Source organism: Epinephelus lanceolatus, chromosome 19 (genome assembly GCF_041903045.1).
Source record: "Epinephelus lanceolatus isolate andai-2023 chromosome 19, ASM4190304v1, whole genome shotgun sequence".
NCBI lineage: Eukaryota > Metazoa > Chordata > Actinopteri > Perciformes > Serranidae > Epinephelus > Epinephelus lanceolatus.
This window is the reverse complement of record NC_135752.1, coordinates 7,645,260-7,668,882: the sequence shown is the minus strand read 5'-3', so window position 1 is coordinate 7,668,882 and position 23,623 is coordinate 7,645,260. Positions and strand designations below refer to the sequence as shown.

Sequence of the window (23,623 nt, the reverse complement as noted above, 5' to 3'; positions counted from 1 at the left end):
CGAATCCCGCCGGTTGTGGGTTGAACGGGGGTCACAGACACGGACAGGAATACGTATTCCTGTCAAATACGGCGGTGCATTATAACGGCTTACCAGCGAAGAAGTCCGGCTCCAGGTGAATAACTTGTTGTCATGACTGTCCAAAAGTACCTGAACAGCTGAGCCATGGTGGCATGTGGCGTATCAGAGGAGAAACTTTAGGGACTGTTCGTTACTTATGAAGGGACTTGTCAGGGGAGGAGGGTGGCTGGTTAATTTTTATTTCATTTATTTATTTTATTTTGATCCCCCCTATGTTAATCACTTATTGATGCTGTTTTTGAAGCATGAATAAGTCAATAAGTAATTTATTCCATTGAAATATCATTGATGTATTATAGAAAAGTGATTTATCTTTTTATAAATGACAAAAGGCACATCTGCCTCATTTTTGCTGTGGTATAGTGATACTACTCAGAACTGTGATACTGTCACTGGTATCGTACCGTGGGTCCCAATTTTGGTACCGTGACAACACACACACAGACTCTGTGTCTCTGTCTCTGTCTCTGTCTCTCTCTCTCTCCTAATATGAGATAAAAGAACAACTGAACCCCATTTACCTTAGTGAAAAGGTATTCATTTGAATTGAACCATAAGCCAAAATTCTTTAAACTTATTTTGTTGTTACTATGGAATGCACTTTTTCCGTTTGTTTACATAGACAAGTCTAACTTGTTCAGTGCAATCATTTTCTATATATATTTATTTTTTTGAACTTCTGGAATGAACTTTTTCAGTCCGTAATCCTGATGCATGTATTTGCATCAGTTCAAGGGGCCTTTATTTTTATATCAGTAAGTAATGCACCTTATTTAAATTGATGTTCATTTGAGATATCAAATAGTTTTTTTGTTTGATATCTTTTTGAAAATTTGAGATGCTTGCCAATAGTTTTTCATTGGAAAAAATAAATATCTCTTCATTTAAAGAGTCAAAACTGTTTTGGTTTTGTTCATAGTATTGATGTCATGATCTTAGGTATATATAATGTATATGTGTGTGTTATCGGTTATCAGTTATCGGTATTGGCCTTTAGGAGCTGAAAGTTATTGGTTATCGGTATTGGTTTAAAAGAAAAGTTATCATGCATCCCTATACCAAAGCATTGATCAGTAATGCAGTTGAGATGCAAGGAAAATTAGAATTTGTTGTGTTGCATGTAGATTTAAGTGGTGGCTCCTAAATTCTGTGCTGGTGCTAAAATTTTCAGTATAGAGCAGCTGTGCAGCTGGTGAAAAAGTAAGTCTGGAGCCCTGTTAACTGTTGTGAGCAATTACTACCACAGCGTCTGTGTCCATGATGGATGGATGGATACATCAGCCACTACTGATTGGTTTGTGTGTGTACGTGTGTCTGAGCTCAGCTGTGAGATAGTCAAAGGGATTATTGGAGTTATAGTTCAGAGAGACTCAGAGGGTGGACGACAGGTGAGACTTGTTAATGAAGGCTTAATGCTAAACACACACACACACACACACACACACACACACACACACACACACATACACACACACTGTTGATATCCAGCTGGTGTCAGAGCTCACTGCAGATGGGACCTTTACAAACTGTGTGTGTGTGTGTGTGTGTGTGTGTGTGTGTTGTATAATTGGCCTGCTGCTGGCTGACAGCAGGGATGTGGTTTTGGTTTTCATGCTGAACTCAGAGGGGAGTGGACAGAAGAGCAGGGACACTTCTACAGGTGTATTCTGTGAAGGAGACACTGATTCAACTCTGTGGTCGCCTCTGAGAATGTAGATAGTGTTGTTGTTCATTTGGTAAAGCTCTAGTCTGAAAGTCAGAGATTTGAAATATGCAACTGCTTTAGAATTTTGAACCGCAAAAGAAATCAATTCAACAAACCCATGGTGAAATCTAGTATGAGGAGCTTAAGTGTGTAGTAAATAAGAATGGGTTATAATAAAATCTTCCATCACAGTATATGTTATTATAAATTTGTATAAAACAGTATGGTACATTTTCTGGTATGAGGGAGAACAGGCTCTGATTGGAGGGAGAGCTAACCACGCCCACTTAGGAGACAGGAAGAGTAATCGTTTTCTTAACATTGGATAAGCCTACGGTGGGGTATCTCCTTTATCCGATATCTCTGGTAGTGTCCTTCTGCTTCTTCTTCTTCTTGTGTAACCTTGTGTGTATTGGCAGTATATACAGCATTATCGCCACCTAGTGGATTGGAAGCGCATTACACCTATAATGGGCTTTTATTGGGAAAAATAGCTCAAATGTGACCCCCAGTGGTAAAATTAGGTATATAATTTGATATATCGGTTAGGTTAGATATTTGGCTTTAAATCAAACTGTTTGGAAAATTTTCAAACCGGCACAAGCCTAGTGTGTGTTTTTGGTTGCTGCACTGAATGACAGATCTAACAATTAGAGCTGGGTTGAAAAAATCGATTTAATCGATTCGAATAGATTTTCCTTTAAATGGCACAATATCGATTCATTAATTAAAAAATTGATCTTTTACTATAACTGTTTATTTTCCTCTGTGGACGTGTTGTACAGCCGGTAGCAGACTGGAGCAGCAGTACTATCAACCCAGATACTCTCACGAGATCAGCATTTAGCTGTGGTCATGGTGAGAGATCTCGCAAGACAGCCGGACACTGAATGAAGACAGAGCAGCAAACAATGGTGGGAGCGCGTCTACAGTGCATTTTTCTCACTCGCATTTTCCCCTAAAAATATAACGCTAATAATGTACGCATGTTTATTAAATGCACATCAGTTTCACAGAAAAGATTAAGAAATACCACTAACCATCAGCACACTGCTAACGTTAACTGTTGCCTCAGTTTGTGACTCATACAGATCTGCTGGTAAAGTTAACTTAGCGTTAGCAAGCGTGATAGAAGATGGCAGAGAGGCGACGTTGTGGAAATAAACCAAAGCTTTATTAATTTTCTGTAGCAGTAAACACATGGGCCGATAACAAATGTGTTAACTAACTATGCTAAAGCTTTACAAGCTATTCAGGGCTGCCGACGATAACGTTAACATGACAAAGGCTAAATTTACGGCTAACAAGCTAACGTACTGAGGCTCCTCAGACACTCTCACTCACACACACACACACACACACACACACACACACATACCGGACAGCCTCTCAGTCCTTCCTTAGCCGCTAACGTTAGCTCATGTACAACACAAGTACCACACAGAAACTTTTACAAAGGGTCATAATGTGCTTCTAGTGACTGTCAAATCGCCAGCGAAGTTGTTTATACTGCGGACATGGAGCTGTTAGTGCCTGCTGTCATGGGACAAAGATCCTCTGAAAAGAAAGACGGTTCACTCTGCTCTGCCGCCAGGAACAAACTGGGGGCAAAGATCCTCTCTGAGGAAGAGGGTTCACTTTGCTGCAGGGTTCACCTACATTGTTTCTCTTCTGATACAGTCAATGTGTGCATCACAACCCCTGTAGTGTATTGCGGAAAAAGCTTTATAAGACGGGTACAGGCAGCAAACTTGTGGATGTCCTTTGTTTACATTTTTTGTAGCCACTTTATTTAAATTGTCTGCTTTGTGATTAGATTTAATTTAAAATATTTATTTTGTATGTGTCAGGTAATGTTAAATAAAAGTACATGATGACTAATGTACTGCTTTGGGGTCAATTCTTAATGTAAACAGTATTTTTAATAGTAATGCACCAGGTCAGAGGGTTCCTTGTTAAATATACTTAGTTAGTTCTCAGAAAATATCTTAATATCCAAGCAAATTTTGTATCATAATTGAAATATACTTGACTGAATCAATATTAAACTGAATTAAATTGAATCGAATCGAATCGTGAATCGAACTGAGTCCTTGAAAATCGAATCAAATCGATCTGGAAAATCTGAATCGATACCCAGCCCTACTAACAATTCAAGGTTCCTCACCATATTGATGCTAAAATCTTACCAATCTGTAACGTTGCCATGACGCAGTTCTGCACATGGGCTTTTAACATAACCAGTGGTCTAACGAATCTAAGGATATTGATGCACAGGTGCCTTGACATTACAGGTACAGACAACTGACAGATTTATAGTCTCACTGTGTACGTCATCATATCGACAAGACAGCTTTTTTCACCTTGTTATCTAGTGATTCTGTGTTAATGTTGAGAGTATTTAGGCTGAAAGCCCTCTCCCAAAATTGGTTAGAAATTGTTACAGGCTCTTAACAAACCTCTTTTGTCCTACCCCCACAGTCTGGATGTGAAAGTGCTGTGGAGGGCCATCATTATCATTATTTTTGCTTTTCACAGTTGTTTGTTGGAGCAGTTGATAACAGCACAGTATGGTTTTGGTGATTTACAGGTGAAAGTTGTTACTTAAAACTAGACTAAATTTTGCTGAAAAGTGTGTTTTTTTTGTTATAGCTTTTGATTTAATAGCCTTACAGCTAGATCACACCACTGAAAGGGTTGGTTACCAAAACCAGTTCCTGTAAAAACAGTACTTTCTGGACTAAATTATAACACAGATTTGTGCAAGATTGTATGCGAAGCAAGTGTGTGGCTTAGAGTGAGAGGGAGTGTGATGGTGATGTGACAGTAAGGCTGCAGCAACCAGAGCAACTATAAAGTTAAACAAAGCACTGCATTGTGTGCACAGTTTAGGTTATGTATGAGTGAATAAATGCAACAACTCCTCAAGACCCAAGCCATGTCCCCCTGTCTTGCCTCTCACCTGCTTATTAAAGTGAAGAGGGTTAGCCCCAAAGTTAGTGAGCAAAGTCAGCCTCACATTAGAAACTGATCAGGCTCCCTATAGGTTAACCAGCTATTCTCAATGTAGTGCCAATTTGAGCTACTCCTAAACAGATAATGTCTGGTCGCTGAGTCTCTCCTGACTAAGGGAGACAATTTCAACTCAAATTTTATTTTGCTGTTACTATTAGTGTACCCTTTATTTAGTGTTAAATTATTTTTGTTAGATTGTGTTTTATTGATTATGTGAATTTGTTATGTGAATTTATTTGTTAATAGTGGTTCAATTTCAAGTTCAAATCTGCCTTTGCAAAAAAATTAAGCTTTTCTTGCACATTATTGACCATTGTTAAGTGCTTTATTTTGATATTAAACATTGGTTCAGATGTTTTTAAAAGTTTGTGTATTAAGTACTGTTCTTTTCTGCTTTTTTTTTTACTATTTTCTGCTTACTTTTTCTTCTTCTTCTAGCACTTGTAGTTCTATTTTATCCCTGCTGACCGCCAGAGGTGGTGCTTTAAGTAGGGCTGGGCGATATGACCAAAATCTCATATCCCGATATAGGTCATTTCATATCCTGATAACGATGCCTATCCCGATATAGCACATTTTAATATTTAAATGTGCCTCTGTGTGTGCTTTTACGTAGCATGCAGGTGTTCCAGATTCAGAGGTGTGACGGAGATCAGACTGATCAGAGCTTTAAACTCTGCCATGAGGGAGTACAAAAACGTTACTAGGACGAGGGGGGGACATTTCTCCTCGTTTGATAACATTACGATGAGTCGGGCAACTGACTCATTTTTAAGAAAACGAGAGAAAAAGAGAGAGAGAGAGCGAGCAGCTGTGGTCGAGCAAGCTAGAGAGTAAGTGAAGAGAGGGAGCGCTGGTAGTGAGAAAGCTGGTGAATCAGATCAATAAAACGTCCAAATGACAAAAAATATTGCCGTAAAATGTGTAATTTGCGTCTCAATGATATAAACGATAGGGCTAAATATTAAACGATCATATCGCACAGCCCTAGCTTTAAGCACTGAATATTCCCCTTTGCACATGCACAGTTCGACTGTGTATACCAGCAATGTCACCTGTGACCCCTGGATGACCCGAAAGAGACTATATCCTCAGGTGACATCAGAGGATAATTACGTTTTCATCTTCTCGTGCACAGGTTGCTTTTGGAAGCATTGCAACTGCATTTCAAACTTATATCCCGTCGCTAGTAGTTCCGTGGCCATTGTCGGTCGGAGCAGCAGACATTCACCCTCCAGGAGCTGCGATGGCATTCTTTCCCTCTTGAAAGGAGTTTAACTACGTTTGATTCAGTGTGTGTATGTCTTATGTGGGGCCAAGTCTGCACGGCTGCTGCAGGTGTCACAGGATCTCCTGACCTGGGCAGCCCCCTGCTTGATCAGCCTACGGGCAACATATCTACCGGGAGAGCAGAACCACCTTGCAGACTTCCTCTCCTGTCAAAAGCCCCCATCAGGGGAGTGGCGCCTCCACCCGGAGGTGGTGCACACCATCTGGAACCTCTTTGGCAGAGCAGAGGGGGACCTCTTCACCTGAGAGGCGTCAACCCACTGCCCTCGGTGGTTCTCCTTGGCAGAGATGACCAGCCCTCTAGGCCAGGATGCCCCGGTTCATCCTTGGCCAGAGGGTCTTCTATATGCCTTCCCACCGCTTCCTCTGATTCAGCCAGTACTTCAGAGAGTTCTTCAGGAGGGTCACAGGATTCAGCTGGTGGCCCCCTTCTGGCCGGGGAGGACATGGTTTCCTCTGCTGCACAGACTCTGTCGCGGCGTGCTGTGGCGCCTCCCCAACAGGAGAGATCTCCTGTCCCAGCTAGGGTGTCGGATCTGGCATCCCAATCCCCAACGCCTCCAACTGTGTGTGTGGCTGCTGGAGGGCCTTATTGCTGCTGAGCAGCTGTGTGGACCCCGTCAGGCATACCATAATGAATGCCAGAGCGCCATCCACTCGTTTGCAGTACAACAACAGATGGAAGCTATTTTCCAACTGGTGTATGGGTCGGAGTGAAGACCCAATGCATTGCTCTGTGGCTACAATCCTTGAATTCTTGCAGTCCCTTCTATACAATGGCCACTCTCCTTCTACTCTGAAAGTGTATGTAGCGGCCATATCATGTTGAGATGCTAAGGTCTACAACGGCACAGTGGGTAGCCACAGTCTGGTGTCCCTCTTCTTGAAGGGGGCTCGGAGGGTGCTTCCTCCAAGAGCCACGAGACCCCCAGCATGGGATCTTCCCCTAGTGCTGGATGCACTATGCAGGCCTCCCTTTGAACCCTTGGCACAGGCAGAGCTGAAGTGGGTGTCATATAAGGTTGCATTCCTCCCAGCCATTCCCTCTGCGAAGCGTGTCAGTGAGCTGCACGCTCTGTCTGTCAGTAACTCATGTCTGAGGTGGAACTCGAGATGGATCAGGGGTCACTCTGTGGCCGAACCCAGCGTTCTTCTCTAAGGTGCTGTCATGCTCGCACCTCAACCAGCCTATAAGGCTTGCACGGTTTGACCCTCCGTCAGGAGAGAGGGGTGACAAGTCATAACTGTTGTGCCCAGTATGGGCCCTAAGAGCATATAATGCAGCTACCACAGGCATTCAACAGTCGTAACAGCTCTTCCTCTGCTATGGTGGCCCTAGCAAGGGCTGCACTCTCTCCAAACAGCATCTGTCACACTGAATTGTGGATGTCATCCACAATGCATATGGGGTGAGTAACCGTCCCCTGCCATCCGGTGTGAGGTGCCACTCTACCAGGAGTGTCTCCACATCTTGGGTGGCCCTGAGAGGAGTATCCCTGGAGGACATTTGTGCTGCTGCCTCATGGGCATCACCAGACACTTTCTCCAGGTTCTACAGGGTGAATGTTGCCACTCCCCACCCACTGGGTGTGGTCCTGTTACCAGAATCCGCTTATTCTAGGGGTCTGTAATCTGGATTTCTCATGACTTTGCTGATGTAAGTCATTCAGTGCTTAAAGCACCGCCTCTGGCAGTCAGCAGAGATGAAATAGAACGAAGGTTACGAATGTAACTACAGTTCTATGAATCCTGAATGACCGCCAGAGCACTCTGTCACTCAGATTCTGTAGGAAATTATCCTCTGATGTCACTGGAAGATATAGTCTCTTTCGGGGCATCCAGGGGTCATGGGTGACATTGTTGGTATATATACTCGAACTGTGCATGCGCGAAGGGGAATATTCAGTGCTTAAAGCACCGCCTCTGGCGGTCATTTGGGATTCATAGAACCATAGTTACATTCGTAACATTCGTTCTACTACTTGACGTTACAGGTACACATTTAAGATACATTTTGTTTGTATCAGCATTGAAAGTGAAAAACTCAAAGCCAAAATCCAGATAATCAGATTTATGATTTCAGAATTCATAAGTGAAGTCAGGATGATTTTACAGATTTTTTTCTTTTCTTTCAGATTTCCACTTGTTACATTGCATAATGTTTTTTTTCCAAAATGAACTTCCATGTTCACAGGAAACCTGTCAACATAACAACTTCAGGTTTAGGCAACACAAATACTTGGTTAGGGTTGGGTTTAATAGGTACTTAGACAGTCATCTCTTGGGTGAAAGACCTGTATTTGTTTGAACCATCTATGACCCTTTCCTTCTCTCCCTCCTGACTCTGACTTTTTTTTCCTCACCTTTATACTATGTCATTGCCATGGATAGGTTTGCATTGGAGTTAGTCAAAACCCAAGTGCATCTTCTACAGACTCCAAAGGATGGCTTGTGCATCTGAATCAGACGCTGACAGCCGCTGACCAAGCTGCTGTATTTGACGCCCTGGGAATGAGAACCGAGCTACTCTGTGACAGATAGGGGTGTTCAGTTTTTTTGGTTGATATGTCACTCCTCTCTTCCCTCTTTCATTCCCTCATAGTTTCTGTTCCTTCCTGTTTCCTCTATTCAGTCAAGATGATCCTCTGCTGGCAGGCAGCAGCCGGCAGAGTTTAAACACACATGCAGTATTTGGATGCTGTCCAGAGTCTTAATGCAGTCTGCTTTTCAGACACTTGCCCATTGTGTCAACCACAGTCAGAATGTGTGTGTGTGTGTGTGTGCGTGCTCAGATAGTCTTGGCTGTTGTCCATCTCGCTGTCACCGACTCTCATCTTATCACTTAAACTCATGGATGGCTCTATATCCTTCTACCGCTCTACCTCTATTATAAAAATCACTCCTGGAGTTTCTCAGCCTGTGTGGGGTTGACTTACTGGAGGTTGCAGCAAATTTCTGACTGGCAGAGTGTCTGCTGAACAGGCCACTCTATTCCTGATAACCAAGCCCTCACACCGGGTCTCAATTTGGTCTAATCAGGTCTTGTAGGATCCTGTTAACTTTCCATTGACTCACAGTACATGTATTGTTGTTCTTTTTATGGCTTGCTAAGGCTCGGAGCATCATGTGGTATTCTTTCAGAATGTGAGTCGGATATAATTTTCTGTTAAGATCATGCTCAGTATTTATTGAATCTTATTGAATCTCACTATGAAAAGTAATGCCCCCAAATTTTTAGGTATCCCATGTATTTTGCAAGGCTGTGATCACTTGACCAATGCACTGAGTACTGGATTACTGGAGGAAAAAGCAGTCCCGAGCGGTCTTGTAAGGAGGCAGGTTGGACTCTCCCACGGAGACGCATGTTCAGAATCGTTTAAGCTTTTGGTAAACTTTTGAGTCATTTTAAGGTACATCCTCACCATGTTTCTTTTCCTAATACTAACTACAGTTAGCCTAGAAATCCAGACCCAAATCTAGAAAGATTTAGGGTCTGGCTATGAGTAATGCAAATGGTCCAACTCGAGGGGCGGCACCAAGCATTTGCATTTGAAAATATCACTGCACGCAATTGGATAACACTACGACCAATTAGAACAATACACGGGGTGACGTATCCAGAGCGCTACCCAGCGGAGCTCACTGGTAGATTAGACTCTTGCCGTATCCGGTCAGCAAAACAGAAAAAATGTCCTTCTTGCAAAGGAAAGATTCGAGCGCTGTCTTCTGTTCCTCTTTTAGAGAAAAAGCCTAAGTCTAGCTCGTTCATTGTAGTGGCCAAAGCCGGTTCAAACAACTGGTGTTCATCCGTAGCCATCTTGCAATGTTTAGTGACTGATTCCGGACTTCGTCGTCGCAGCACTGTCGTCATCTGTTTAGCTCGCCTCTGGCCCGCCTATATCAGATACACCGATGTGATTGGTGCAGCTCGGCTCAGCTGATTGCCAGAGTGACTCACTGAGCAAATTCAAATTATGCCCTCGCGAGAACTCTGGATTTCCAGGGTAAACCACAGTAACTTTACACATCTAAATCTAACCTCCATAACTGTACGTTAATTACGTAACTGTACGATACGTCATTTCTGGGGTACTCATTTGCAGGATATCATACAAACTGTTGTGTCTGCATTGTCGTAGGATATGATACAAACCGTTTTATGAGGATACGTTGCTCTTTTTCTCAAGATAATCCATAGACTTTGTTGTGAGCAGTTTCATGTAGGAACTATTTTTTTTCTACCTAGCTATACCTGCCAACCCGATCACCCCATAGATGAAAACATGCATCTAGTGCTAGCTCACCTGGCTCCACTGATCTAGCTTACATTAAAACCCAGCAGAGGACAATGCTATTAGTTCATGCTGTCACAAGCTTGAGCCTCTCCTCCATGAGTAGATGCACACTTCCCTCTGTGTGGTGATATGGTTGGCAGGTGTAGTTTGGTAGAAGGTAGGGATGTGTGGGTCAGGGTTTTTAAAACATGCACCAACCTGGCCCATTATCAGAACCAATCCATCCGCCTGACCCGTAAACATGTGCGTTAATCAATGACCCAAACACAATCCACAAACCAGAGCTGAATTTCTGGTAATGATCATCACTTATTACAGCGTAGGCCCACTCACCCATTTTAAATTGGTTACAACTTGTATGATCTCGAGAGTGGTTGCTTTACATGACGTCACAGAAGTGTGTATTTAATGGACTCAGTGAGGAGAGAGGGCAGAGGCACTTGCTTGGACACGGTGTTAGGCCTACATATTTTCAGAGGGAAATATTTTTACTGAACATTACAACTGGGGAGATTGAAATAGGCCTTTATCAAACAGGTTTTTCTGATCAAAAGCTGAATTTCGGAAAGCCTGAGCCAAGCAGCAGCGCTGATGATAAAGCTGCTTGTTGTGTCAGAGAGACAGCAGAAGTAGTAGACAGCTTTATTTCATGGATCTTTAATTTCCTATTTATTTCTTAGGAAGTTTCCTGTAAAGAATAATGTAGTAATGCATTTTAAATACAACATAAATAACAGGAAAAATAGGATTTGCCTTAAAAGCTAAATTTAGACCCAAATACATATTGCTTTGTGATTCATGTATTATTGGAAGTGTCCTTCATATGTTGAATTGCATGCTCATCTGCAGACATATGTCACATTTCAGATAGCACTGCTGTGCTTTGACTAAAAGACCTTCTGGGTTAAATTAATTATTTAGAAGTTTACTAATTGAACTATGTGTTTTCACCCACAATCGATACAAAAATACATTGTCCTCTTCAGGGAATTCACCTAGACATTATCAGGACGTTATTAATAAAATAATGGACCAGTAAAATAAAACCTTTGCATTTATAAATATAAAAGTTTGGACAAGCTCCACATTAAAGAGGAAATACGAAGAAACAATAAGAAGGTGGCAGTTAAGAGAGTGAAGAGACAGAGGGAGAGCAGACAGAGAGTGATAGCATCAAACTGCAGGACAACAAGGACAAGGACACACTGATGAACTGACTGACTGTGCGTGTGTGTGTGTGTGTGTGTGTGTGTGTGTGTGTGTGAGTGAAACTGGTGGGAGTGAGTACAGATAGAGCTGTCAAGATGGTGATTTACCGATAGAGAGATAGAAGGAGAGGACTGCTGAAGGGGAATCAATAAGAAGGAAACCGTGAAGGGAAAGAAAGAGAGAAGGAATAAAAGAAGAACAGAGAGGAAGAAGAGAAGGAAGGGGGAGAAGGATGGACAGAAAGAAATGGAATGGAGGGTAGGGAAGGAAAGGTGGAACATATGGAATGAAGGAACAAAAGAAAGCTGTAAATAATGAAAGAAATCTAAGGGAGGATGGGAAGGTGTCCCCAATTTACGGCATTGTTAAGATTTCACAGATTCTGACTCCTGTTCTCACTTTGCTTAACTGCTTTAGCTACAGCTGAGGACACTCAGGTCATGTCCTGCCCTGTAGTTTCTCTGGAAACTTTGTTTTAGATAAGTTCTATTAGCATCTAGTCTATTGGCCAAAAAATAAAGAAATAAGGTCAAAAAAAAAAAAAAAAAAACATAAATAAATGGAAGGATTCCCTCATGTTGGGAGATAAATGCTAACGCTTTGTTATATGGGTCTGTAATTCTTCCTCTTCTTTTTATTTCCATTGTTGTGTTTTTAAACAGTATATTACATGTAATATGTGCTCAGTTTCTGCTAGGACTTATAAAAGCAACCAAGAAGTGGGAGGTTCATGTGGGGCAAACAAGGCACACTTTTATGTAAAAGTCATGACAGTACTCTTACAGGTCAGACCTGTAACACTTCAAAATGACACGAGTCTGAACTGAATGCATTCAAATTAACATAAAGGCTGCAGCAGCACAAGGTTAAACATGCAGAGACATGTTCTGCCTTCTAACATTACTGTAATACATGTATTATCTCAATATCCATCTCTTACGTTCAAAGAAAATGGATGCTTTCTAGGATGCCTATGTCCATACTGCATTACAGACATCCTTTTATTGTATTATAATTTGTTATAACAATGCATACATATTCATAATGCAACAATTATAACACCTTTATAAAGCATTTTATGACGACTTAAAAGTCAAGTATCAATACTTCATAATTGCTGGTCACTCACTGACATGTTTTTTACAAGGGTCATAATGTATTATAACTTTCACAATTGTAAAACATTATATTCATTTCATAATTTTGCATTATAATGTGATTAAGAGATACTCTAAGTGGATATTGGGTGCTGTACACGGATACTGTGCTGATTTTCAACCAGCTTTGTATCATAACTGTGTGGGTAGTATGTGTAAATGAACTGTGGTAAACTCCCCTCCAGGTTATCATCTCTCAACTCAAATCGCAAACGCATCATCCAGTGGACAGATTGTATTACGGATTTTCATATGCCTGCCACTACGGACACAAACAGTATGAATTATAGTGGATTAAAAGAGAGCTGGCGCAAAAAACCAAACTGAGATCAGCTCAGCAGTGCTAATCAAATACAAATCAAGATTTTGTTACTGCGTTGCCTAGTTTTTGCCTTCAGTATTTTCAGAAACATATTTTAGCTTACTGTTTAACTGTAATCATTTACTGGCTGCCATATGTTTTCCTGTTTCAAAGCGGCCAAGCTTACATTATGTCACCCACCAGCAGGAGTGTTTATTGGTCTGGTTCGGTGCACTGCATAATGGTAGTTGTAGGTTTTCTACCTCTTGAGCAAAAGCAAATGCTTCAGCAAAGCAACGAGACTCAGAATGACTACACATAGACACAAAACTACTACAATGAGATGTGAGTGCCTAATTTTTTTTTTATTTTTTTTTTGAGGAGAGGAGATTCCTCTCACTTCAGCTCAGTCTATAAAATCGATTTGCCCCTCAACTATCCTTCTTGTCTCCACAAGCACTTTAAGATGAACAGGTTTTGCTCATGTAAACCTTAAGGTGGCGTATTGAGACAGATTTTTTTAAGTAATTACTTTCACCAGTGTTTATATGATTAACTGTTTCATTAGATCTGAGAGTTTACAGAGAATTTTACCACTGAAATAAAGTTTTTAAAGTCAAGCAATTTCTTCCCTGATTTATAACTATTTTATTGTATCTTCTTTTTTTTTGAGTTACTAGTCTGTAATTTCTTGATAATTTTTTAGGGAGTTTCCTGGATTTTTTTTAAAATGTGGCACAAATTATAGATACAAAGTTACAAATGACTTTGTTTAATTTTGGTTTAATAAGTTGTGTAGAGATTAGAAGCACTTGCTGAATTCCAGAGGAAACTTGCAGAATGTATTACCGAGCACTTACATAAATAGCCAAAATTTGAAAAATCCAAATAATTATAAAGAAGTAGAGAATTTTAGAGCAGAGGGAGTTGTTGAGAGGACTTTGACTGTTAACCTCAGGATATCTAATCTCTGACCTACAGGGCTGTGTGGATCCAATGGTTCCTCATTCAGTCAATGTGTTTTGTCCTATTATTTGAGTAGGAAAAGAAACATATCTATGCTGACAGCAAAAACCCAGTTTATCTTTGATAAATGACTTTTGTTCTCCATTGGTTTCTTTATCCCAGTCGGGAAGAAATCCAGAGAGTATTTAGTTTTTCATACCTTATGTTTGTCTGATCAGAGTTTTCCTGCAGGAGAAACCGAAGCTGTGAGGGTTTAAAAGGAACGTCAGTAAAATCAAAAAGAAAAAAAGAACATCTGCTGAGCTTCAAAGCCAACTTTGTCACGTAATGATGTGATTTCAGAACGTTCTCAGCCTCTGTTCAGACTTTCCAGGAAACACACAGACGCTGAACGGTGGCTTTGACCGAACAAACTGCCTCTCTGATCAGGATGAAAGGCTTTTTAGCAGCGTCGGCATCAAAGGCGAGAGGAGAAGCTGCCACCGTCAGAGCCTTTCACGAGATTAAACCAAATATAAAAACATAAAAACAAAGAATACAACAGGTTGATGTGGCATTGGTGGAGATGATGAGTTATCCCGCAGACCAAAGCGCTGTGGGTCGGAGGTTAAACTCACTCATGTTTACTGCTGTGAAGAGACACATCTGACAAAACTAATTACAAATATGAATGAAAACATCCGCCAAAACAGGAATAAATGAATAAATAGATAAAAGCATGAGAAAATAAACACAACTTGAAGTCCTTCTTCACCTACTACAAAAAAGCTTTGACGCTGAAAGTGTGCAGTGAAAAGCATTATGGGTTATGGGTTTGATTCCACTTGTGGTTCAACAGCTGGAGCCAGGCGGTGATGGTTATGTTGACCCCCTGAAAAACTGTTTGATTTTCTCAGTGTTGTGAAATTATCTCATTCATGTTGAGATGAGCACATAAAACAGTTTGCAATGATACTTAAGGATTATTTTTACCCACTGATACTTATTCAAGTGTGATGATGCAGAGCAACATGTTTGGCCAGTGTATTTGTTGCCTAAAGCTGCTGTCACTTGGGGGCATACTCCAGTATATTGGCTAGTTGCTGGCTACGTCTTTTCTTTGATGCTGAACAGGTAGAACACACTGTGATTCTAAAAGTGACCTATTATGCTTTTCCTTATTTTTTGTTTTATGGTCAAAGTTTCTTCTACTGTGAAGAAAATAAATTGTTTTCCACCATTAAAGCGTGTAAACGTGTTCTGGTAGAAACTGTAAATACAAGTATGAACCTGAAAATGAACATAATAGGTCCCCTTTAAGGCTTTTCATGTTTTGCCTTTCACATTACACATTGTCCTTTCATCTGTTGTTATTATGAGAACATTACTATAGCAGCTGTTATTTTCATATGAAGCCTACAGCAGGATGTGATGTCTGCTCTCATGCAACTTACATCAGCTAACAAAGAAACAGACTTGTCATGTGGACCCTGAGCCCCCCGCAGGCTTGGGCCCCGCAGCAGATGCCTGCTTTACCCAGTTGTGATGAACACTTTTGATCTGGTATTATGAGATGTTGCTTAACCTCCAGAGTTGCTCATTTATTTATTTTGTTTTTATTTATTGTATCTTTTATTGAATATGTCACATCCCCCACTGGACACCTTGTTTTATCCTATCTCTTTTATGAGCCCCACCTGTATTTGCTTGCAGCTCTGTTGTCAGTTTATGTGATGGAGCAGCCTAGTCACCAGAAAAATATATTGGCATTGTACATTTCTGTAAACCATGGATATGTTATATTTGTGCATTTAACATGTATCATACCAATGTTTCTAAAGTTACATAGAATATGAGCTGAATTGGAAAATCACTGGAAGGTGGAGAGAATGGTGGATGTGTTACCTAGACGAGACACCTGCCAGGCTGCAGACCACTTTTCGAGACCAGCAAACAACAATACTGGTTATTTTTTAGCAGGTCATGGCAGCATTTCCAGTTGCTTTTCAGCCCCCAGATGTGGGTATTCTTTAGAAACTTGTCACTGTGTTTCCACCAGGAATAGTGCCATGAAAAACTGTTGTTTGAACCGAGACATTGCTGCGTTTCCTGCAGGAATTCTGCCACTAAAAGCGAGTGTTTTGAGCCAAAACATAATCTCTTTGCAACCATAAACAAGCATAAATCACGGCATTTTAGCATCAGTGTATCCGCTATGTAAAAATGCACAGATATAATGTATCCTTGGTTTGCAGAAACGTACAATGCCAACATGTATTCTGGCGATTGAGTTTGCATTATTAACTGTCCTATTGGTGATTTTATGTTTTTTCACCTTCATCTAACTCCTCATCTTCTCTCCTCCTACAGCCTCAGATGCCTCCTCAACTTCCTCCTCCTCCTCATCACCTAGTCTCGGAGGTTTTGTGGACTTCACTTTCACTCTGGAGCCTCAGGACACGGTTACAGTCCGAGGTGGCGTATTGCAGCTCGACTGCCAGGCACAGTCTGACGCAGTGGTGGGACCTCCCACCATCATATGGCGTAAGGACGATGTGCTGCTGAGCACGGTGGTGGACGAGCGGCGGCAGCAGCTGGCTAATGGCTCGCTGCTGGTGCAGAATGTTGTGCACTCGCGGCACCATCGACCTGATGAGGGTGAATACCAGTGCCTCGCTACACTGGACGGACTGGGGAGTATCGTTAGCCGGACTGCCAGGGTCACTGTGGCGGGTAAGTGATGGCTCTATTCTAATACACAAATTCTGTTTTGCTAACAGCACATACAGGCTACTACTCATCATCCCCTTTTACACTGCCTGTTCAAGGTGGGCATGATTGCGAAATGGGGGGACAAAGTTGTCTCCCCTTTAACCCACCACTGAAGGTAGTGACAGTGCGGAATTGGTGTCTGTATAATCAGGACAGGGGGCACGACAGGACCATGGGCAGGATGGGTATGACGTTTTGACTATGTGTTATGTGTGTGACCTACTGTGGAAGATTTTAATATGTGCAAATTGGGAAAACAATGAGATTCAGGAGCTTTTTACCCTTCGAGCAGAGGGTGGGATCAGCCGCCATATAACAAAGAGTGTAAATTATTGTTATTGGCATATTAATGCCATTGTTATTGTTTCTAAAGTGCTGCCGATGTGTATGTTTTATGCTTTTATAGTTATGCCTGTCACACCTCTTTTGATTTTGCGATTCCATGATGCTGTCATCATTTGGTTCTGTGTAAAAATGCAAAGGTGGCATAAATATGGGACTTTGTGGCAGCTCTATAGTGGGATCTCTGTATAGAATAGCTAATGATTCATAGTTTTATCAGATTTCAGCACAACTTTACTGCGAATACTTGATTTTATTGAACAGTCTGCACAATGTAGCTGGTATGGGTGTAACGGTACACAAAAGCCAGGTTTGGTTTCTTTGCCCACTGACAATGTTGGTAAACAATTTTCATCATAAAAATAAGGAACATTTTAAACACTAATGTATTACATTGAACAACTGAACAAATACTTTACCAAAAGGCAACAAGTCACAAAAGACTAAAAATCTGAAAAGCATCTCTTATGGTCTGAAATTGAAAATACCAAAATACATAGATTAATTACACAAAGTTCCACTTTGGCATATTTAAACATTCAAAACACCAAGTCATTTACCATCCTGGTGATTGGCACATTTAGGTGATGACTGTATTGAATGTGCATTAGCATGTTGGATCTGTTTCCATCCACAGACTCTACAACAGCGAGCAATGCCGACACACTGTCCTAGTCTTCTGTCGTCATCTGTCAAGCTAAAATTTTCCAGGCAAAACTCACACTTTTGAACTTCAGTTCCATATTACATACATTCCTGTGTATTATGAGTGTGGCTGTGTGCACTGTACAATGAGGGATAAGTACGAATACACAAACTGTTGAAGCCACAATAGCCAGTGTCTAAGGCTTAGCCTTTGATTGATTCAGAATCTCCTTTTTTTCCAAACTTGCTTTTAAAATAGTGATAAACTCCACCTGCTCACATAACTTTGGTGTCCGGCAGGGCTCAAAGTTAGGTCCTCTTCTTTTCTGGATTTAAACAACCCTGGGTTTCTTCCACTTGGCACTGTGATGCTAAAATATGATTTGTTAGACAAAATGAACTTAAATCAAGGGCCAAATGCTGGATATTAACCAATAAGAGTAGAAGAAAGGAAGACATAAAATGAGAGAAGGGAAGGGAACGAGAGGAGATTCTCTCATTCTGATGTTTTCATGACACCTTGACCTGTCCTTGGCTTTTACTCTGGCAGATCACACACACACACACACACACACACACACACACACACTTGATATTGCTCAGCTTCCTCCATTTATTTTACTGTTCATATTTATTTAATAGAACCAAAGTAATTCATCTGTAATGTAATTTACTAAGTGGAGTGTGGCTTAAGATCAATACCATTATGGAAGACATTAATAGACAGAGAGGCACAGAGGCTTAAGTGCATCACCATCACCAACAGTGAGCACTACCTATGGTGTGGGATAGTATACTGTATAGAGAGTATAGCAAGTTTGAGGGATTTCAAATTCATATTTAATTGGTAGGTGGAAAAATAGATATGGCGTTGAAGAAAAATCTGAGCCTTATCAAACATCAGATCATTTACACCATCAATTATCTACAGATTGCGACAAATTTAGGTTTTGCTCACATCATCTGATGCCCGATAATTTGGTTTAGGTGACTTGCTCTACTGTCACCTATCAACAGACGTATCAAGAACATTGCTAATACAAAATGATATTAATTTTGTTTTGGATATGTTTATTAAATGTTAAGCATTTTTTCCTCTCTCTTTAAAATTAATAAAATTCCAGACCAGGCCTCTGACTAATGCCAGCTTTATTCAGACAGAAAAGCTGCAGGAATGGACTTTTAAATGTGAGGTCAGACAGTTTGTCTTTTAGACTCACTCACTTTCGTTAAGTTGGCTGATGGAAAGACAAATTATAGGCCTAACCAACATGCTGATTACTTCTGAGACTCTGATAATGAGGTTCTGGATACCACACACACACACACACACACACACACACACACACACACACACACACACACACACACACACATTCACCTCCTTGTGAGCTGCAGCTGCTGGTCTCCTGCCTTTTTAATCGCTCTAACCGACTGGGAGGATGAGAGTCACTCCAGAGACCAAAACACTCAAACACAAAGAGCTGAGTGAGCTAAGGAGACGACCAGCTGATATACACACTGTGTCAGAGTGTGTGTGTGTGTGTGTGTGAGGTGAGGTGTGTGGTTTTGGGGTTTACCACTGTCACTATAATCTAACCGTTTCCTGCTGCTTAACCTCTCAGATCCTGGGGCTTCCCATAACCTGAACTTTAAACCAGACCTGTAGCCGGGAGCACTTAAAGTGAGACAGAGGCCGAGCCTGTAAGGCTTAGAGGTCAGAGTCGTAGCAGATTAAAGATCATGTCAAGACTGAGTCCTCATGAGGGACAAAGTCAAAGCAAAGACTGAGACAGAAACAAAACAAAAAAGTTCCCGTACACTATTCTTCATACTGTTGTCTGACAGTTTATCATAGTGAGAGTATTATAGTTTGCATTATTTCTTTATATTGGGATCATGTTTTAGAAAAAAAAAATATCAAGTGAGAAAATATTCTTGCACAATCCCAAAAGCTAACTGTGGAAGTTTAATGTATTTCCACAAATATGTGCATGGAGGTGCTCTTAAATGAGGATGCTTGGTTGTGACATACAAGATAAACCATAAAGAATAAGCATCACCTGCGCTAAATAACAGTGCAGAACAGTGACATAATATTACAGAAACTTCCTATCCTACCTATCTCTATGGGGAATAGAAAGCTGACTGACGTCAGAGCAGACAGATATGCTGGGTGGGAAAGGCATAAAAAACAAACAGCAAAACAAAATAAAACTACAATAGTGCACTCAGTAAAGTGCAGATCTTTGCCAGGTGAATGCTTGGGCTGATCACAGCCACAGTCAGTTGTTGTATTTTTTAGTAGCTATGCTGCAGCACGTTTCAGATGCTTAAAAGTATTTGCCTTGTCTATATCTGAGGGAGCTGCAGCATGTTGCATAGAGCAGATTGATTTTTACAGGCACTGTATGTGAAATAAAGATAGAATATAAGTATTAGGGATGGGTCACGATTTTCGAATTTCGGTTTATTTTTACCTTTTACTATTCGCTGTCTTATTTCCCCCCTTTATTTGACATGCAATTCAGCTCCTGGGGGGGATTATTCGAAAAATTGTCGAATAGTTGCCACGATATTCCAGTAGTGTTTTTGCTTGTGCTGCCCATCCCTAATAAGTATGAGGATGAATGTAATTTTCAACCTCTCTAACTCCGCCAGAACGCCGACGTCCTCGCTCCCCTCCTCCTCTGTTAAATGGTATCTCCCAGGTGCACTACGTCATCAAACCATGTGAAATTTGGTATTGCTGGATTCAGGAGGCTCTTGATAAAATAACATCATTTTTCTTTTATTTCTTATGTATTTCGCACAAGAGCAGCCTAAACACACATAGTCCCAAATCGCGATGAGTGGTGACAAGTCATGTCATGCCATTTTTTTGATGGGGAAAAGTTACAGGATTACACGCGATTCACTCCTACCACTATTTTTGGCTGAGATACACCGTCTAGAAAGTGGGATCATAACTTTCACCTTTCATGTGGCCTTATTCTGGTGATGTTTTATGGTGTTTCTGTGTCAAAAACAACATCAGCTATCACAATCACGCCTGATTTCAATACGGTACAATGTTAGAAGCTGGCTGAGTGTTGTTGGATCACTGACAGTACTGTTTTGAAGCAGAGTGACCGACTTATCTTTTGGAGCTGTTTTCATGGAAAAAACACTGTAGAATGGTCATACTTTGCGCTTTCTTCTTCAAATTTGAAACACGTGTTCATTGATAGTGTTTCTACAGCCCCATACTGTCATTTACCTCCACAGATGAAGCCACAGACAGTTATTCATCCTGAAAAACATTTTTTATTGTAGGCGGACCAAAATCTTCAATTTTTGACTGAATTCAGTGGCCCATTACTCTGTCTCTGTATCACCTAGGGTGTTTCTGACACTTTCACAAGAAACTTCAGGGAGTTTTCTTTCTGGCAAGACCTCATGCATGCATGTAGTCAGAGCAGTTCGAAAGCTACAATCATTTTAATTTGGGTATGTCATTTTAGGCGTTTTTGCTACAAAATGGGGGTGGAGTGCAAGAGGTTTTAATAGCTAAAACAGCCACAAATCTTTGATCAGTGTCATTCATAACTGGCCACTGAACGGTATTAACTTTATCTGTAGGCTAGAGCACAACAAAGGAGGAAATAATAACAACAATCACAACTAAAAAAGATGCAAAAACAAACCATTTAACTACGTAATCTGCTTATTTTCTTATGGTCGAAGCGCAAATATCAAGGAAAAATGACCAAATCAATAAAATCAAAGTCATCGTGCAGCGGACAGAACATCGTGTGGCCTCCTGGAATTGTCCCTTCAGGCTCCCTTACAGTCAACATAGCTATGAAGATAACAATAACTGGGATCAGCTACCTCTCTATTGGTTAGTTGGTCAGTGTTAATTTTGCACTCCTATCCAATCCCGAGCTGAATTAAATGTGTTAAACAATAAACACACGTCTGTGCACAAACACACACACACACACACACACACACACAAGCAACACACAGGGGGCACACAACACATTACAAGGCAAAATGCTAATGAACAGCGGAGGCTTAAAAATTCAATTAGCACTCTGACCGTATGCGCGCGTGTGTGTGTGTGTTCAGATATGACTAAACTGGGAATTAATTAGAAACACTGAACACTCAGATAGATAGATGGAGAAAGAGAGAGAGAGCATGCAAGACTGAGGAAAGAAAAAACAGAGGGAGTACAAAGAAATGCAGAGGGACAGCGGAGTGAGTGAGCGACTACTGATGAATGAGCACAGAGAATAAAGAGGAATAGAGAGAGACTACTACTGGGATGAGCGAAAAAAGGAAAACGAAATAGAAATAATACACAGGCTGAACAATGAGTACAAAGACATACAAAGATGAGAGAGAGAAAGGGGGAGGGACTAGCAGAGTATACTGATAAAAAAACAATTGAAATGTTAACATTGTTTCATTTATGTATAATTCAACACTGACACATATGTTTCATGCATGGACCATAAAACCAAAAACAACAATTAAAAACAGTGTTAAAACTAAACACAAAGTAACCTTCTTTGTGCTGTACAAATCACATAGATTCTTGTTGGCTGATTATATTAATACAGGTGATCTTACTAATTTTTTCAACAGTACACATATTGTTATGATGTCATGTAAAGCTGAAATTTGGTGGCCCTTCCTCAACTGAAACAGCATACTGGCTGACCTGCTTTTCCCCCCTGGAGGATATAATAACAGTTGACAGGGTAGCTAATACCCAAATATTTGGTAAATGGCCTGCATTTGTATAGCGCTTTGCATTTTTCCTTTTTATTAAGCCATTCACACACAACAATGGCAGCAAACTACCACCCAAGGTGCTGGCATCACCACTGGGAGAAATTTGGGGTTATCATGGAGGGGACCAGTCCAACAATAATACAATTTGGATTCAAGGATTATGTTGTCAATGGTAGTAGTAAGAAGAGAACAGCAGTATACAAGGTCTGTAGCTCAAGAATCAGTGACACGACCACCACAACATCTAACTTCATACATCACTACAAAACCCACAAAGACAGGTACGTGGTTGTGTCTTTTCAGCTAATGTATTAGCTTATTGGCTGGTCAAATGTTAGCTGGAAAGCTTGTTTAACCAAATCATTGGAATTTCATATGACTTGTGACTTGCTTGACCTGAGCAACAACGTGACTTATTGCAGGAACTTGACTTGTTTGATTTTCACCACAGTAACTTTAAACTTACTTTTAACTCATACATGTGTGACTTACTCCCACCTTTGCCTATTGCAAAGCACTTATTAACTGAGATGCAGCTGTTCTAACCAAAAGCGGACAAACCACGAATCACATTTGATGGTTGAAAACCTCGTAACTCCATTTGAGCTTGATTTTGATAAAATATCAGTAACATGATGTCATATACAAGTATCTGACCATATGTAAGACACAACAATACTTACTTTGACTGTGCAATGCCCAATTATTTCAAAACACTTTCTTTTTAATATCTGGCAGTTTTTGACATACGAGGTTTCTGCCTAACAGCGACAATTTCTGTTATGTTGTATTTTAGCTGCTCATCTCAAGCTACGGTGTCTTAACCTCACAGTGTTATTTCCCAACCACTCCAAACACAAACTATTATCTTTAAATTCTTAGCTAAAGTTCACAGAAGTGAAGGGAGAGACAGAACGGCCTTCAGTCTGCCCGTCCCCAATTAGCCGTTGACTCTCTGAGGATCCGGACAAATCCCAATTAACAGCAGTGAGGAGGAGTGGGGTTTGAACCACAAAAGCAGATAATAATCGTTCCCAAGGCGACGATTCAGTGTAGGAGCGTCCCCAGATCCCTCTGCTGC

General features: G+C 40.8%; 1 protein-coding gene across 3 annotated transcripts in view; it reads left to right on the top strand.

Annotated features, from left to right (window-relative positions):
- dcc (DCC netrin 1 receptor) overlaps positions 1-23,623 on the top strand; it is a 418,775-nt gene that overhangs the window by 98,795 nt on the left and 296,357 nt on the right. For all 3 annotated transcript variants that reach the window (XM_078162332.1, XM_078162331.1, XM_078162330.1), the window contains exon 2: positions 16,369-16,731. In XM_078162332.1, coding sequence (XP_078018458.1) covers positions 16,369-16,731 — 363 coding nt within the window. The remainder of the gene's footprint in view (positions 1-16,368; positions 16,732-23,623) is intronic.